Raw genomic sequence first — 19,901 nt, 5'->3', positions numbered from 1 at the left:
CCCAATGCGGGGTTCTATCCCAGGACCCTGAGATCATGACCTGAGCTGAAGACAGAGGCCCAACCCACTGAACCACCCAGGCGACCCCTTGTCAAGATCTTAACTATTTTTCAGTGGCTAGCTCATGAACTTTAAAAAAATAAAATAAAATAAAGAAAGATTATAGTTCATTATAATACAGCTCGATATAACTGAAAACTAGGGTTCCAAACTGGATGTTATCAATAATTAACTACTAAATTAGATTCCAAGATTACCAAAATTAACAAAGATTACCAAAATTAAATTAGATTCAAAGATTACCAAAATTATCTGGAGATAATTTTTATAAAAATTTTATTTATAAAATTTTTATAAAAAATTTTATTTTTTTTAATCTACCAGGATTTATGGTAATCACCACCACACCATCATGTCAATTATTTAGTATGTTACTGTTTCCAAAGAGCTTTCATCTGCAGAATTCCAATGAATTCTCCCCAACAAACCTAAAAGCTTGACCAGATCAATACTGCTATCAACACTTGACCAAAAACAGAAAACAAGACCCAGAAGTTAAAACAGCTTCAATTAGGACACACAACTAGTAAAATGTAGGACGCCATTAGTAAATGATAGAACCTGGCCTCTCGACTTCTATTTTTGTGTGCTTTTCACTGTATCATACTGGGTCCCCCGTGAATGGTGATGGTACTTCAGTTTCCTTCTTTCTAAACCACCAAACTTCTCTACCTACTCAGGTTAACTGTCCACTTCTCCCCCCAGACACGTAGATACAGGAATATGCAGATAAATTAAGGGCTTTGGCAAACAGTTCACAGATTAGGGAGCAAAAATGTCTTTTAAATTTGATTCTGTTAAGAAAAACTTCCCCTGAGAACTGGTTGCTTAATTCCAGTGCCTAGGATCTTACATTCTCTCAATTCTAATTCAGGTAGAATTTGGAGCTCGGAAAGCAGAAACCAAAAGCATCCTTATCCTCAGATGTTTCTCGCATTTACTGTACAGATTAGCACTGCCAACATGGCTGGAAAAGCACTTCCCTTACTATTTCACAGCAGTGCTTTTCTGTCTTCCCTGGCTTTCCACACATTTGTCACTCCAGCCTGAGTGCCAGGCTTACAATTGGCAAGAGACACACAGTCAAAAACTAGCAGGAGGGGTGGGGGTGGGGGACCTAGCAGGAAGAACCTTTTCACATATGAAGTCCTTTATTTCTAAAACCACCCCCCCCACAACTGCTTTTAATAATGTTGTTTATATAAGGTCTAGTATTGAAGATAATTTATGACTAAAGATGCAACTTTCAACAAAAGTATCTGGTGCGATCCTATAAGCAGTGATTCTTAAGCATCTAGAAAGAATATTCCCTTTGTTTCTTTTGGGAGGATTTATATATTTTTTAAAAGGACCTGAAGTGCTAAATGTTAATGCCACCAGAAAGAAGCAATGTCAGAGACAAATAATAGAAGAAATTATTTTTATTTAACTTTGGCATAAATTCTTCCTGCAATATTATAGGCCAAAAAGGCAATAGTTGGAGATGGGGTTTCCGGAGGATCATAACTTAATGAGATTAATACCTTTATTGATAAAATCTTCAGGGACTTGGGGCCCATAGAGAAAGAGGCAGTGCCTGAAAGGATCTGGCATTTTAAAATCTGAGATGCCAACTAAATGCACATAAGAAGGAGGTGCTTGTATTTACAGTTTAGCTACACAACAAACCCTCCTTAGGAAAGATCCTTTTCTTTTACTGAAAGGAAAAATGCAGTGGAGAAAAAAAAAACCCAGAGGCCCTGGTTGCTCATCCTTGCTCTGCTAATACACCATCATGTGACTTTGGGCATGTCAACTCAGACTCCCGACCACACAAGGAGAGCAGATGGAACGATCTTTTAATAACCTCTCCCTCATTTTGTACCTTAAGTAAGAACAATATAGGAGAAAGTGTATGAGTAAGATGGGATCTCTTGAGGGATCTGGGTCCTAAATGAGAAATGATTGATGCTAATATCCAGCAGAAGAGGAAAGACACAGAAACACTTTAGTATAAAACCTGTTTTCTTGTAATAGCAACAAAATCATGCCGAATTTATTAGCAAATACTGGAATAAGATGGATATAATAAAATGAAGCATATTTTTAAAAAAAGATTTTATTTGAGAGAGAGGGAGAGAGGGTTCATGAGTGTGGGGAGAAGCAGAGGGAGACGCAGAAGCAGACTCCCTCTGAGCAGGGAGCCGGGCACAGTGCTTGATTCTGGCACTCTGGCATCATGCCCTGAGTCAATGGCACATGCATATGCATAACTGACTGAGCTAACCAGGTACCCCTAAAATTAAGCATTTTTGAAGAGAACACGTTAAACCTTAAATATCCTGGGCTCCTTAGAGGTGATCTAAACAATCGTCCAAGTTTCTTTAATCTGCTACAGAAGGAAAATGAAGAAGCCCAAAACTACTAGAAAGATCAGAAGTCAAGTAAAAAAGGAACACAGTGTACAGGATTTACTGAAATACAGATATGTAACCAATACACTAGCTTTGTTGCAAAGAGGTAATGTGTCAGCAGAGATCAAAACAGGAAGTATTTAAAAGTCTGTTTACAATGCATCATCTGGTTAAACTGTCTTAAACTTATATGTGAATTAAGATTCAGGGCTAGACTTAGTCATGTGTAAACAGCAACCCAGGCCAGGTTTTTCCAATGCCTCTTGGAAAACAGACCATTATTTCTTAAGTATTTTGATTAGAAATGAAGAAAATATTAAAAGGCACAAAATTGTGTTCGAACAAATTCCTGAATTTGCCTATGCCATCATTTAAGGGAAGTATGTTTGATAGAGAGGTACAAAATACCACCTCCTCTTATTTGTGAAACAGTTCAAAGTTGAAGAGCTTTTGTATTTCTTGACTACCCTAGATTCCCCCCTGAAGCATGTAATAATATGCAGGACCTGAAAAGTTAAGTTGAGAAAGGTCAGGTAACCTAATCAAGTCATGTGGACCCTAAGCTGAAGCACCAGGATGAGGTTTTCTTCTAGACAAACTACAATGGACTTTTCAAGAAAAATGACACCAAAACCATATTCTTTTTTTTTTTTTTCCTTTTTACAGATTTTATTTATTTGTCAGAGAGAGAGAGAGAGAGAGAACGTGAGCGCACGCACACAAGCAGGCAGGGTGGCAGGCAGAGGTGGAGAAAGAAGCAGGCTCCCTGGCAAGCAAGGAGCCCGATGTGGGACTTGATCCCAGGACTCTGGGATCATGACTTGAGCCAAAGGCAGTGGCTTAACTGACTGAACCACCCAGGTGTCCCATACAGTCTTTATTTTTTAAAAAAGGAGATTTTGGTAAAGCAGAGAGGGCCAAACTGATGTACCAAAGCCTTTTATGCCACTTCTACTTAATCTTTTCTCCCACAACGATAAATTTTGGTTGGTAAAATCAGATATGGCAGAGAAAAAGGGATCAATCTTTAAATGTTGATTTTTTAAATATTAACCTGTATTTTTTAAAAGTTTTTTTGGGATGGATTCATGGTAACACAGAAATCAGCGTTTCTTTATATTAGCATTCTCCTCGGGTGATGAAGTTTTTCATTGTCAAAGACTGCCTCATTTTTTGGTACTTCACATCAGCCAGCACAGCATAAACATGGAGACAGAATAAAAATACTTGTTTGACATGATCCAACAATTCCACTCCAAAGTATTTATCCGAAGAATCGAAGGCAGGGACTCAAATACTTGTAACACCCATGTTCACAGCAGCGTTACTCACGATAGTCAAAAGATGGAAACAACCTACACATCCGTCAACATGGGAAAGAGATTTCTAACTGTGGTGTAGACACACAATGGGAATATTATTCAGCCATAAAAGAGGAATGGAATCCTGAAATGAGACAATTATGGATAAACCGTAATAATGTTAAATTAAGGGAAATAAGCCAGACACAAAAAGGATAAATATTTTGTGATTCCCACTTATATGAGGTACTAGGATAGGTAAATTCATAGAGACAGAAAATAGACTAGAAGGTGCCAAGGGATGGGTGCGTGAGAGGAAAACGGGAAGCTATCATTTAATGGGTTCGGGATGATGAAAAATTTCTGGAAATGGACACTGGTGATGGTTGTACAATACTGTGAATATACTTAAAGTCATTTCAAAATGGCAAAACAAAACAACAAAACCCCTGGCAAAACACATTATACATATTTTACCAAAAAGTAAAAACTTGTTTGAAAAATGGGATGGCCAAGGGGAACAATCCTGTAGAAGATTAAGACTATGTGAAAAGAAGAGAGAAGATGGTAACTGATGTACCCATCGGTCATGCACTCACTGATTTAATACATATAGATGAGTTAAGTGCCAGCTATCTGCCAGATACTATACTAAGCCTTGAGAATGTAAAACGAATCAGACAGACATCAACTCTGCTCTCAGAGACCTTGAAAGTCTAATGAGGAACACAGAGAAGTAAAGAGACAATCACAACACCAATGCAACCTGGCAATCACTATGATAAGAACACGTTCAAGGTACCAGAGAACACAAAGAAGCGGCACTCCGTATGAAGGGGCGGGCTGAAAGGATGCCTGAAAGAAGTCAAGTCTAAGCCTCAACAAAAAGGACAGTAAGTGGGCAACAGAGAACTCCAGAACCAGCATGTTTAAAGGCCTGTGGGTGTCAGAAAACATGTTGTGTTTGAGGAACTGAGAAGTTCCACCAGACTGGATATGGAATATGAGAGAAGGGGCAAACGGCAAGAGAGGTAGCAGAGACAGCCAAAGACAGAGGATCGCTATATGCACTGGAAGGAGGAGATGAGAAAGGTGGTCAGAAAGGTGGAAAAGAAGAGAGGCATGAAAGGCAAGCGAAGTGGTCTTAAAGGAGGGCTGGACTCAGAATATGGAGTATGTAGGCAAATGTGCCATGTGCCAAAGATCTGTATTCTGCTGTTGTTGCATGGAATACTCTATGAATTTCAATCAAATCAAGTTAGTTGGTGATGTTCAAGTCTTCTACCTCATAATGATTTTCTCTCTGCTTATACTATCAACTGAGAAAGAGGCAGTAATATTTGACTATAAATATAAACGGTCTATTCCTCTGTAGTTCTTTCCGTTTACTTCATGTATTTTAAGGCTCTAATATTAGTATATAAACCTGCATAATTGTTATGTCCTTCCAACTGGTTCTTTTTTATCTTTATGAAATGAACTTCTTTATTCTTGGCAATATTCTTTGCTCTCAAATCTACTTTGGTCGATATCAATATGGGCTAAACAACTATAAACTGGAGAAGATACATGGGAACTGAGACTGAATTCATCAACTACTGGCATTAAATTCACCAGAGTAACAAAAATGGTTAACTAGACGATCAAGTGGTAAGAAATGAGTGAGCGGTAAAGGAAAAAAGACCACAGAAGTGGTAGATGATACATAATGTCCCCACTAGAGAAAATCTAGTTATTTTAATGATTCACAAAGACTTATTCATAAAAAGATTCATTAGAAATATCTTAAAGTTTTTAATGGTCCATTAAAAAAAACAGACTTAGAAAGCAATTCTCACTTTTAACTTGTCTGGAAACAATAAGCCAAGCTAATAAAGCAGTTCCAAAAGACTCAAGGCTGGACACACTTATTCCAATGCACAAGTGGTCTTTACATTGCCTCCCCCCACTTTTTAAAAAAGATTTTATTTATTTATTTGACTCACAGAGATCACAAGTAGGCAGAGAGGCAGGCAGAGAGGGGGAAGCAGGTTCCCTGCTGGGCAGAGAGCCTAATGTGGGTCTCAATCCCAGGACCCTGAGATCATGACCTAAGCCAAAGGCAGAGGCTTAACCCACTGAGACACCCAGGCTCCCTTACATTCCCTTTTAACAAAACTTAGGCCACTCTGAGAATATCAGATAGCATTCTCCCCAACTGCCTTTACCTCAAAACGGAAGCGTAAGTCCTTATTTTCAGCAAGGGGTCACATATGCAAAGATACCTTAAGTCTTTGGGTTTACCACTTGTTTCTTATACCCCAAAACAGGAGCAAAACAAAAAGAAAACATCTTTCTGGGGCTTGAATCCAAAGGCATCCATTACTGAGTTACATTTATATTGGTGGTCATTGGTTTGCGTGAGAACTAAATGCTTGATAATCTGATGAAACTAAGAATGCTCTCTTCAGGAAAATCTCAGATACCCAACCTTTTGCATATGATTTTAGGGGCTCACATACCACAGAAGCCAAGGTAAGAATTTTTTATTTATACCCGTTAAAGTACAGAAAGAATAAAAATATATGTACATAATGCCGATCCAGTCACCTTTTATCAAGGCAGGTTCTCTGGATATCATGCATTACAATCAATTCATAGCTTACTTATGAGAAGGAGAGTGAGAATCTTAAGCAGGCCCCATGTCCAGCACAGAGCCCAATGCACGGCTTGAACACACAATCCTGAGATCATGACCTGAGCCAAAATCAAGTGTCAGACCATCAACCAAATGAGCCACCCAGGTGCCCCCCAAATTTTATCTTTTTTAAAAATGTTATTTATTTATTTGAGAGACAGAGAGCAAGAGAGTAAGTGAGTATGAGTGGGGAGAGGAGGAGAGGGAGAGGGAAAAGCAGACTCCCCTCTGGGCAGGGAGCCTGACGCTGGGCTTGATCCCAGGACCCCAAGATCATGAGCCAAAGGTAGATGCTTAACCAACTGAGCCACTCAGGTGCCTCCCCCTCCAATTTTATTTTTAATGAGCTATATATTGAAAGAAAATGGTACGTCTTGATCCGAACAATAGCATGCCCAGTAAGGCATGAATTATCAAGGTTGTACTCTTCAGCAACTCTGGAATCAAATACAGTCTCTGTTTACTCTGCTATCCATGTGACTTACCTGTGGCTCAAGTTAAGGCCTATTCCAGGTGAGCCAAGCCAGCCACCCCACTGCCAAATGGTTTAACCCTTACCTGTTGCTATGTTTGGACTTTTCTCGGTCCTTCTCCTTATCTTTCTTGTGCTCTTTGTGCCGGTGTTCTCGATCTTTGTGTTTATCTTTGTGTTTATGAGAATCTGCAACCATAAAAGATGAGTCAGTTAAGAAGAGCCATAAGCTATCTCCTCCTCACCTACCTTGACAAGCTAGTCAAGAAGCACAATGATAGGATTCAAATGACAAGGTAGTCCTAACAGCACATTCCACTGGAAGGAAAGATTTCACAAAGCCACACAGACAAGGCATCCCATTACCCTGCCTCTAAAACCAAGACAAGTGTTAATGAACATGAAGGGGAAAAGGGAATTAATTCTACTGTAAAAGGAAGCAACTATTTGGCATTCTTCTCCCAGATCTGGTACTACTGAGACTAAATCATAAATGATACAAAAGGATAAATCTTGAACACTGACTCTCAGATCAAATGGTTATCTATTTAAGTTCTGGAAAATCCAAGCCTCAAGATATTTTTTTAAGAGAGATGTTTTAAAACCAACTACGATAAAGTATAATTTCTATGCAGTAAAAATACACATTTCAAAGATACATCATCCAAGAAAGTTTCCCTTACACCCATCCCCAGTCAATCCCAATCTTTCAACCCCACCCAAAGCAACCAATAATTTGCTAGCACTATGGATTAGATGATATCTAAAGTTTTATATAAATGAAATCATACAGGATTTACTCTTACATCTGCCTTTTTAACATGTTCTTTTTGACATTCATCCATGTTGCTGGATATAACAGTAGTTGGTTAAGATTTTACAGCTAAGTGGAATCCCACTGTTATGAATACACTGCAATTTATACTTATCCATTCACTTGCTGAAATACAATTGAGTCATTTCCAGGCATAGCTATTACGATTAAATCTGCTATAAACATTCATATACAAGTCTCTGTGTAGACATGTTTTCATTTCTTTTGGGTACATACTTAATGAAATCACTGGGTCATTTGGTAAGTGTAACTTTAACTTTATACAAAACTGCCAAACTGTTTTCGAAAGTGGTTGTACTATTATACATTCCAACCAAAATGCATTGGAGTTCCAACTGCTATAAATTCTCTTTTTAACACTCAGTATTACCAATCTTCAATTTTAGTCATTCTAGCAGGTATGTAGTGGTATCTCAATGTTGTTTTAATCCAGTTTCCTAATTAAATAATGGGCATCTTTTCATTTGCTTACTCGCCACTCATGTATCTTCTTTGATACATGAATTTTTTGATACATCAATCTTTCACTCATTTAAAAAGTATTTGTCTTATAACTGAGTTGTGTAAGAGTTCTTTATACAAAAAAAAGTTCTTTATACACTATAGATCACAATTTTTTTGTTGGATATATGTATTGTGAATTTTTTTCACAGAAAACATTTTGAGTTTTACAGAAGTAAAAGACAGGGTTCAGGGAGCCTGGGTGGCTCAGTGGGTTAAGCCACTGCCTTCGGCTCAGGTCCTGATCTCACGGTCCTGGGATAGAGTCCCGCATTGGGCTCTCTGCTCGGCAGGGAGCCTGCTTCCCCCTCTCTCTCTGCCTGCCTCTCTATCTACTTGTGATCTCTCTCTGTCAAATAAATAAAAATACAATCTTAAAAAAAAAAAAAAGACAGGGTTCATTTTTTAATTTACAAAGATGTCCAGCTGTAGCACCATTTTTTGAAAAGATGACCCTTCCCCCCAGTGAATTGCTTTGGCCTATTTACTGAAAATGAAGTGGCCATATAATCCAAGTCTATTTCTATTCCAGCTAAGTGGAATCCCACTGTTATGAATACACTGCACTCTATTCTATCCTTACACAAACACACACTATTTTGATTCCTATAGCTTCACAGTAATTTTTTTTTTTTTTTTACACTTAAGTCTTATTTTTTTTCAAAACTGTTGTGGCTATTCTATGTCTTCTGCATTTCATAGAAGTTCTAGTTTCAATTTGCCAATTTTCAAAAAGGAGAAGAAGAAGAAAAGCCAGCTGGGAAGTGTGTGTTCATAGAACAATTTGGAGAAAAATGACATCAAAACATTTTTGTGTCTTTTGATCCATGAACATGGTATCTCTCTCCATGTATTTATGTTAGTGACTCTCAAATTTTATTGTATTTAAGAATTATCCCAAGAGTCTATTTAAAATGTAGCTCACTGGGGTGCCTGGGTGGCTCAGTGGGTTAAAGCCTCTGCCTTCAGCTCGGGTCATGATCCCAGGGTCCTGGGATCGAGCCTCATATCCGAGCCCCATATCCGGCTCTCTGCTCAGCGGGGAGCCTGCTTCATCCTCTCTCTCTCTCTGCCTCTCTGCCTCCTTGTGATCTCTGTCTGTCAAATACATAAATAAATCTTTTTTTTTTTTTTTTAAATGTGGCTCACTGAGGTCAGGTCACCCCAATGTTGAACATGCATCAATTGGAAGTTTATGTACCCAACACATGTGTGATGGGTTTTAAAATCTAACAGTCCAACAGATTCTTTGGTATTTCTCTGTTCAAGGGGTATGGCCTAATTTTCTGCTCCTTGAGTACAGGCTAGACTTAAAAACTCATTCCTAAAAAAACAGGGTAAGACGGAAATGTCAGTAGGTGACTTCTGCCACCCGGTCATAAAGGCACTGGATCTTTTTCCTCGCTCTGGAGGAAGCCAGGTGCCATATTGTTAGGACACTCAAGCAGCCCTAGGAGAGGCCCATGTGGCGAGAAATTGCCACGTGAGTAAACGGTCCTGGAAGTAGGTCCTCCAGTTTCAGGTAAGTCTTCAAACAACTGCAATCTCATGACAGACCCTGAGCCAAAATCATCCAGCGAAGCTGCTCCTGGATCCCTGGCTCACAGAAACTATATGAGAAAACAAGTGTTTGTTGTTTTAAGCTGTAAACTTTGAAGTAACATGTTTTGTATAAAAATAGGTAACTAATGAAAATGTACAGGCAGTGTATATGTTCATCCAATTCCTGGCTCACAGCAAAAAAGTCACATTTGATATAATCCACTAAGCATTTACTCTGTGCCAGACCATAAGGAAACAAAAACTTGATGACTGTGTCCCTAGGTATAATAAATTCTCATTCCACAGAAATGGGAAAAATAAAATCATATGGTGTCAAAAAAAGCAGAACTTAAACCCAGTCTTCCATGTAGCATACAGAACCCTCTAACTTGTCTCAAGTCTACAATTCTAAAATGCTGAGTTAATCCAATACACAAAGGTGGTGACCCCTATTCACTTGACAGTAGTAAAAACCCACACAAATGCAAGCTGGTGCAGCCACTCTAGACAACAGCATGGAGGTTCTTCAAAAAGTGGAAAATAGAGCTACCCTACAACCCAGCAATCGCACTACTGGATATTTACCCTAAAGATACAAATGTAGTGGGGCGCCTGGGTGGCTCAGTGGGTTAAAGCCTCTGCCTTCAGCTCAGCTCATGATCCCAGGATCCTGGGATCCAGCCTCACATGGGCTCTCTGCTCAGCAGGGAGCCTGCTTCCCTCCCTTCCTCTCTCTCTGCCTGTCTCTCTGCCTGCTTGTGATCTCTGTCTGTCAAATAAATAAATAAAAGCTTTAACACACACACACACACACACACACAGGAATACTATGCAGACATCAAAAGAAATGAAATCTTGCCATTTGCAATGACTTGGATGGAATTAGAGGGTATTACACTGAGCGGAAATAAGTCCATCAGAGAAAGACAATTATCATATGATCTCCCTGATATAAGGAACTTGAGAGGCAGACTGGGGGGAATTGAGGGGTAGGGAAAGAAAAAATGAAACAAGATGGGATTAGGATGGGGACAAACCATAGAGACTCTTAATCTTACCAAAAGACCTGAGGGTTGCTGAGGGGAGAGGGGGTGTGGAGAGAGTGGGTTATAGACACTAGGGACAGTATGTGCTATGGTGAGTGCTGTGAAGTGTGTAAGCCTGACGATTCACAGACCTGTACCCCCTGTGGCAAATAATACATTATATGTTAATAAAAATAATTAATATAAAAACATTAAAAAAAAAAACCCACATGACAACTGACCCCAAACTAAGGACTTAACCATAATAACAACAAAACATACTACCAGCTCTACAACCTGGAATGAAATATGTGTTATCTGAATTTGTTTATAGGTCAGATTTAACAAATAAGAAAGAGAACATCAGGATCTGCTATATTATGGCCCGTGAGTATGGCAGGGACATAGTATCTTTTTTAAAAAATTGCTTTGTGCATAATTCAACAAACACATAAACAAACAATATGGAAAAGACTAGAAGACAGATACCCAAATGTAAAAGTACTTATCTGTGGGTGGTAAATTCATGAGTAACCTGAGATTTTGTGTGTATACTCTGCCATTTCCCCCATGATGAATCACTTTTATAATAAAAAATAAGTTATTTTTGGGACACCTGGGTGGCTCAGTGGGTTAAGCCCCTGCTTTCAGCTCAGGTCATGATCCCAGATTCCTGGGATCAAGTCCCACATTAGGCTCCTTGCTTGGCAGGGAGCCCGCTTCTCTCTCTCTCTAATAAATAAAATCTTAAAAAAAAACAGTTATTTATAAAAAATTAACCAAGATTTATCGAAGATTTGGCAAATACCCATGTACATGAGGAAAAGGTAGCTTAATTCACTAAAAAGCACTAAATTTAAAGAAAAAGGAAATTAAGTAAAAGATGAACTGAAAGTAATTCCACGTAGATTTCAGATAACTAGTCTGCCAATAATATTATCTTTTATTTTTTTAAACATTATCTTTTTAAGGGCACAAAACTTCAAAACTGATTTTAGAGGTAGGTCCCCAGGTCTTTTAAAGCAATTTCAAATGTAAAAACTCAAAAACTGGAATATCTGGTAAGAAACTTAAGGCTATAGCTAAATAATTCCAGTGATACAAAAAAGACCAAAGATCTGAGTCCCAAGTGCCCTTAATTTCAAAAGTTAGTACATGTCTGTCATATGCTCAAACTGTGCTATGTGTGGTATGATAGGTACCAAAAAGTTGAACAATTTCAAATATTTGAATGGCCATAGTACAGCTCCACACGGCAGGGTGGGTCCTCTAAGAAGAAATGATAAGAAAAACAATACGGGGCACCTACAGAACACCAATAATGTATAAACAAACAAAAATTACCAACTGACAGAGAAATGCAGAGATGATCTACATTAGGGTAAACTGATAGAGAAATAGCGTACTGAAGTACTTTCAGGTGAATGATGTCTGGAATTTACTTTAAAATACCCTCAGGCTGGGGCCCGAGTGGCTCAGTCGTTATGCATCTGCCTTCCGCTCAGATCATGATCCCAGTCCTGGGACTGAACCCCGCAACCTCCCTGCTGCTCGGTAAGCCTGCTTCTCTCCCTCACCCTCTCCCTCTGCCTGCCGTTCCCCCTGCTGTTGCTCGCTCTTGCACTCTCTCTCTCTCTCTGTCAAGTAAATAAATAAAATCTTTAAAATATAGTTGCCAACCTGTGGAAAGAACCAAGATGCCCTTCAACAGATGAATGGATAAGGAAGATGTGGTCCATATACACAATGGAGTATCATGCCTCCATCAGAAAGGATGAATACCCAACTTTTGTATCAACATGGATGGGACTGGAAGAGATTATGCTGAGTGAAATAAGTCAAGCAGAGAGAGTCAATTATCATATGGTTTCACTTACTTGTGGAGCATAAGAAATAACACAGAGGACATGGGGAGATGGAGAGGTTCTCCATCCAGATGGATGTTCTCCATCCAGTTGGGGGAAATTGGAGGGGGAGATGAACTGTGAGAGACTATGGACTCTGAGAAACAATCTGAGGGTTTTGGGGGGGGGGGGGGGGAGTTGGGTGAGCCTGTTCATGGGTATTATGGAGGGCACGTATTGCATGGTGCACTAGGTGTGGTGCATAAACAATGAATTCTGGTACACTAAAAAGAAATTAGAAAAATAAAAAATTTAAAATAAAATACCCTCAGGCCAAAAAAAAAAAAAAATCTGGGGGTTTGAGGAAAGATAAAACAAGACTGCAAAAAGTTGACAGTTACAGAACTGGGGGTACAAGACACACGGGAGTTTATTATATACTACTCTCTCTCTACTGCTGTTCATGTTTGAAACTTTTAATAACAAAAAGCTAAACACTATCTTTAAGCTTCTTCCCCTCCAGTGCCTATTTTTTCTTATTACATAAGGATTCAACAAGATGACCAGTAGCTTAGCCCAAGAGAGCATTTGTGTTAAGGAGCAGTAAGAGAAAGGTGAAGTTTGACAGATAACATTAACCCAAGGGCAAGGGTTTCCTAAGGATGACAGGGAGCCACTACACAAGCAGAAAAGAACAAAATAATACCCACACTTAAGCAAAATTAATTGAAGGGCAACGTGGGTAGAAAGGTAAAAGCAAAATGCGCTAGCGGTTTTTAAGCAGTCTACCAGGAACTCCATAAACTGGCTGTGTATAATAAATATATTCAGAGGAAGAATCAAAGAAGTTTCAAAATCTTTGGGTCCAAGTGGTTAGCAGAAAAAGGTGCTTTCGCAGACACAGGAAAGCTGTGCAGAACAAAGATGGAGAGGAGAGGAGGAAAGGACTAAAGAAATGATGAAGCTAACTGAAGTCATATACTGTACTTTGGGCAACAGCAGAGTATCTGACTAAAGATGTTGGTCAGAAAAGCCAGTAAGTGAGAGAGGGAAGCCAGTAAGAGCAAAGTTATCTACAGCCCTCATGGTAGAAATATTTATAGACAGTAGACTAACGGCCTTAAAGATTACTTCAAGTAAGTATGTACCTTTTCCACTGAACTGGAATTCATCTAAGAATAGACTGTTAAAATGTTTTGGACAAAGGATTTTGCCATTTCAAGCATCTGTTAATGCAAAAAGAACTGTGTTGAACTTAACAGGTAGATTAGAAATGGAAGATGCAAACCACTGCATATAAAATCACCAGAAAACCTCATTCGTTGTGAATTCAGGTCACCTAATAACCTGACAACAACTGTTCCAAGTGCATGCGTTAAAGAATCTGAGATGGAGACATGGGAGAACAGCCCTGAAATGAGGCAGCCCTAAGAAAACAGAAGACGCGTAACAACTGATTCCTTTCACTCAATAACGGAAGTTACTCCATAAGGATATATGGAATAAACATCTTTTGTTATTAAGGCATTCTTTTAGGTTAATAAAGATTCTAGGTAAAGAGACTTCCAAAGACAAGAGAGGAAAGTATCTGTGTTCTCTCAGGACATATTCTCAGGAAAAACTGCTGACTAGCGTAACATAAGGACTTCACGGTTAACGTTCAAAAGAAAAGGAAATCTCTTATTACTGGGATATGGAATTATATTCTTAGGGTTAATTCGGTTTACAGCTACTTTTAGTATCTTCTTAAATCCAAAATGCCCTGCTAAAGACTCATCAGATATGAACTCAACTCACAGAGCTGACAATCCAGTAAGGTAAAGATATGAAGGCGAAGAGCCATGGCCCAAGGCACTCAAGAAAAATGGGGCACTAATTTATGTACTAGAACCATGCTAGAGTACTTAGAAATGCTGTTTTAGTCAACGTTCTTACTACTCTTATGATAAGGAAATACCACCATTTCACAAAAGACAACAGTAATAGCTATCTCCTACTAAGTGCGTACTCTGAGGTAGTAATGCTTCATGGGTCATCTCTGGTTTCCAAAACTCTGGGTGGTGCCAATTTCAAATTTGAGACACATTTCTGCCTCTTTTAACACCTTGAAAAAGTTCATATAGTTCATATAACCCCTGTGGAGAGGGACTTTAGCAGTGTCTAACAAAACTAACAAACACAATCTCTTTTCATGACCCACCAATCCATATGTAGGAATTCAGTGTGAAGACACACTTCCAAGGCAGAAAATTTATGCTGCTCCATGCATATGTGAAGGCAGAGAAAAATTAAGTCAACAGAAAAGAAACCTTTCTAAATTTGAGACTTGCTGAAAATGTATTAAAATTCCTTTCCTAACCCCAAAATCTCAATTGTCAAATGATTAACATTAAAGTAATGGTTTTCATTGCATCACGATGCTCCTATTTTCAGAAACTACACACACTTTTTATAATGGTAACAGATATTCCCCCACTGTCTTCACATGAAACATAACGGTGCTAGGACCTCCATTTCTTACACAGGGGCAGAATTTTCTTTTCTATTTTTCTGCCTCCTGCTATTTTTCTGAAAGGATAGTAAAACAGTTACCTTTTAAAAGAGTCTTAAGAGTAAAAATAACTGAATCTAAGCTTAATACCTCTTTTGTAAAGTAAAAAGTAAAACGATAAGGGGAAACAGCCTGATTCCACCAGAGAACAAGAAGAAATAAAGAGCCTGGGTCCCAGAGGGCAGTGAGGAGTGAACACAGGCTCCCTGAAGGAGGTAGTGTTTAAACTAAGACTTACCAAAGGCAAAAGAGTTAGCAAAGTAGGAGAGGGCATTCTTGGCAGATGAGCAATTGAAGTCAACTCTTATTATTTATTGTTTGACTTTTTTTGCTGAAAAATTCATCTTCTCATGATTGAGCAGAATTATGTGAGATATACTTTCTGCCAGGTAGGAAATGGTAGACTTGATTCTTGCAAGGGACAAATTAAAAAACAAGATCCCGGCGCATGTGGGTGGCTCAGTCAACTGAATGTGTCTGCCTTTGGCTCAGATCATGATCTCGGGGTCCTGGGATGGAGCCCCATGTCAGGCTCCCTGCTGGGCGGGGAGCCTGATTCTCCCTCTCCTTGTTGCTTTCCCTGCTTGTGCTCTCTCTTTCTCTCAAATAAATAAATCTAAGAAGAAAAAAAAAATCCAGCATATTTAATTTGCCTCTCTAAAGCCATGTGTTCCAAAAGCAGTTTCTTAAAAAGATATAGATATAGATGGGACTCCTACTTCTTGTGGCTTTAGAGTCTTAATCTCAATTTAGATAGAAGGGAAACAAAACACCTAGAAATAAGAAACTCCAGTATCAAATAAATCCAGCAAAACTGAATTCAACTGTTACCAAGTCCCTGAATGCTGGCCTAATCCCAGGCTCACAATGAAGCTGCAGGTTTGGTAACCACCTACAGAGTCAGCTCCAAGTAGCCAAATCAGTGTCAAACCAGGCATAAGATGAAGAGTTCACTCCCCACTACAGAAACAAGATACACACACACACTATATGAAAAAAGAAACCCACTTTATTAAATATGCTCAAGAATGGGGGCGCCTAGATGGCTCAGTCCGGCTCCTTTTGGCTCGGATTGTGATCCTGGGGTCTTGGGATTGAGCCCCACACTGGAATCCCTGCTCACCTGAGAGTCTGATTCTGCTTTTCCCTCTCCCCTGCTCACACGCTCTCACATGGATGCTCTAATAAATGAAATCTTCAAAAACTAAAAATAAAAAATTATGTTTAAGAATGATGCAGTTAGCACAAGATATCATAGCTAAACCCTAACACCAATTACAGACATTACAAAGTAGCAGAGAATGCTGGAAAAGACTTCTGAAGGACGGGGGAGGAAGTTTCACTCTGGCTCAACAGAGCAAAAAATACCGGACTCAAATCCTTGTTCACTTAGTGTGTGATACTGGGTAAGAAGTCACTTAACTATTGGATCTATAAGGCAGCAGTGCAGGTCAGTGATTCAGAGCTTCAAATCTCTGTTCATCAACTTAAGATACCTGTGACCTCAGTAAGCTCACCTCTCTTACAGATGAAGAAACCTAGGCTCAGAATATTTAAGTGACCTTAAAGAATTTTCTTTCAAAACACAGTCAAAATCCTTGTGTATGGCTGTAATGGAATTCCTGGCTAATCTCTACAAAATTGCAAACTGTCAATAAAGTACAACTATTATTGAGCCCTCTTCATGACTAATTTACATAAAACTATATCAAGCCTACCCAATAACTCCAAATAACTCAGAGTTCAGGTTCTATACATGCACTTAAGACAGCAACCAAGCCAATTCACCTTGCCCAACAAGCCAATGATGGATAAAAGGCTATCTGATTTTCTTACCTGTCCACAGATACAGGAAAGAAAAGCACTTACAAGTAAGTGAAACTGGCTTGCTCTACAATCCTATACCCAGAAGCCTAAAAAACCTACCTACAAGTTTTAAGGGATGCACTGATAACACCAGTTAACACCATCCTCATAGAAATATTTGCGTAAGGTTAACTGCAATCAAGGTGGCTAACAGTACTGCCAAGCTTATTCTACTCAGGGTTTCTAATGCAACTGCTATTTAACCCCGGCATGAACATTTACACTTTGAAAATAGGCTATGGAACTGGCAAAGATTACTGATCATTTTATCAACTATTTCATGATCTTAAAGCATTCTGGTGCTCCATCACTGTCCTAAACTATTCGAGTAATCAGATCAGGGCAGAAGAGAAGAATCCTCTGCTTCTGTGTAAACAAAAGTAGAGATTTTTCTGATACAGAAGAAGAGCTCTGTGCCATGTTTTGAGCCAGACCTCATGTACAGTGACCTCTGATGACAAGTTTTAAGACTTAAAACAGCTGTGTGATATGATGGGCTCCTACTCCAAAGATAATCAAGTTTATGAAGGATGGGGGTGAGGAACAGTTATCCACTAAATGCTGCCTGCCTTCCCCAAGGAGGCAACTTTGTCAAAGATAACCTCTGCTCATCTCTGACACATCAATATACAACCACTGCATTAGGAAGGTGGGCATGGGAATCATATGGGTAAAAGCCCTGGGTGAAGAAATTAATTTTCTAAAAAAGATATTCACTACCTGCTGCTCATTTATTAAATCATGTTTACTCGGATAAATCCTTGCATCTTCTCCTTGCTCCCTGACTTTCCAACCCATGGATACCAAATCCCCAGAAGCTGGAATCTAAACAGAATCAACACTTAATACTCTATACCCGGGACACCTACATGGCTCAATCGTTGGGCAACTCAGGCCGTGATTCCTGGGTCCTAAGTTCGAGCCCCGCATCGGCTCCCTGCTCAGTGGGAGGGCTGCTGCTCCCTTTCTTGCTGTGTCTGCCTCTGTCAAGTAAATAAAATCTTAAAAAAAAAAAAAAAAAAAAAAACCAAAAACAAATAAACTCTATACTCAGTAGGTTCTAACACTTTAAGACTGTTTCTGTCTAGGACAGAGAACAAGCTGGTTTTGGTGATAAAGACCAGCACCTGGGAGTGTGGTCAGTATCAGGGCTGTGTGAATCTCCCCAGGAACTCAATGCCAAACTAAAAGCAGTTAGGAAGGCTCAAAGCCCATTAAGTGGAAGAGAAATTGATTGAGGTATGCAAGAATTCTACCCTTCCCTCTCCCCTACCACAGGTGTCTAAATTTGGACTTTACCAAATGTGACTGGTTTAATCTAGGAAACTGTGATCCATCCTAATGGCGGCCAATTTCAATCTGCAGCCCATAGAACAGTCCTTATCAATATTTTACGGCGATTCTCAATAACCATATTTCCAAAATTCCAGGTCATAGTTAATAGCCTTTCAAAGCAAGCAGGACAGATGGTATTCTGGCTGAAAGCTCAAAGAGCTCTGGAATTTAAAAGAAAACTGCTGGGAGGATTCAGCTCTAAAGAAAATCCAGAATGAGGGAAGGGACTAGTAACATTTCTAATTTTTGAAGTCAAAATTATCATTTGTTCTCTGCAGATGTGTGCTAGATGTAAATTAATACCTCTAGTCACAGACTCATTTATTACTGTAACTAATGGGGTTCTCCCATTAGTGACCTAGTATTCTCAAGCTGATAAAACAAAGCCAACTCCAGCTGAGAAGTATATCTCTTCTTCCCACCTTAAGGCAGTTGGGGTTCACAGTATTCATTCATTTGCATATATATCCAATGTCAACTCTGTGTCAGACATTGTTCTAGGTGTGGAAACAGAGCAGCAAACAATACCAAGTCTCTGCCCTCATAAAGTTCCATAAAGAACATAATAACCACCCTAACTCCACCCAACACCAGTAGCTGTTAAATGAGTAACTGTGGAAAGGGAGGAGGTAAAAGGGTCTCCCTAACAGCCCAAGTTTCCCTGGACTCGGTTCTGTGAAGTTCCAGTGTCAGACTTTAATGTTTCAGCTGGAGAAGACCTTCACAATAAGTTATTGAGGCCAAGGAAAAGAAAGGGTCAACTTTAATCAAATGAAACTTGCCAATCATTCTGCAAAATGCTTGAGTCTTTCTCCTCAATTCAATACTTGGTAAAAACTTCATCATCAGAAACTTCTAGTACACTGCATTAGGAAAACACAGAGTTGCTCAAAGACAGAAGCCCACGATTTTCAAAAAAAATTTTTTAATCAACTTTGCAACACAACTTCAAATTTCTAAAAACAGTCACATTTTTCCAAAGTGTCTACAAGTTCACGAGAGACAGTACAAATTGACTTAAAAACCCTTACGAGAACTTACTGTGGTTCTTAAACATCAGCAACTCTGTGAAAGGAGTGACCAGACACTGTCTTTAAGGACCTTTCATGAAAGACACAAATGAAGCAGGCAGCCAGCTGGTTTGCTTTAGGTCTTAGTCCCACACACCAAAAAAAGGTTAAATGGTCAGAGGGTTTTCTCTTCCAGTCAGTCTACTTCCGCATTTAAATTTCTTGGACTTCTTTTATGCTTTTACAACACTACAATTACCTTAATCTGTCTTTTTAGCCTCTTCCTGTCTAGGCACCCTATGTTAACTTACTTTAACAACCTTCTCTCCCATTCTGCTCCTTAAATTCAAGTTCATCTTCTCTTGGTTCTCATTCCCAGGGACTAATTAATTACATTAAAATTTTTAAAAAGAACTCAGATTTCAGTGATGGGACCACCACTATATATTATAATATTAAATATATATTATATATTTTCCAAAAAAAATG

General features: G+C 39.0%; 1 protein-coding gene across 1 annotated transcript in view; it reads right to left on the bottom strand.

Moving 5' to 3' along the window:
• TOP1 (DNA topoisomerase I) overlaps window positions 1-19,901 on the bottom strand; it is a 97,312-nt gene that overhangs the window by 56,086 nt on the left and 21,325 nt on the right. The window contains exon 3 of the mRNA XM_059407000.1: window positions 6,990-7,092. Within this exon, the coding sequence (XP_059262983.1) occupies window positions 6,990-7,092 (103 nt within the window). The remainder of the gene's footprint in view (window positions 1-6,989; window positions 7,093-19,901) is intronic.

Source organism: Mustela nigripes, chromosome 7, assembly GCF_022355385.1.
Source record: "Mustela nigripes isolate SB6536 chromosome 7, MUSNIG.SB6536, whole genome shotgun sequence".
Taxonomy (NCBI): domain Eukaryota; kingdom Metazoa; phylum Chordata; class Mammalia; order Carnivora; family Mustelidae; genus Mustela; species Mustela nigripes.
The sequence above is the reverse complement of the archived record's forward strand: the minus strand, read 5'-3'. Positions and strand labels throughout refer to the sequence as shown.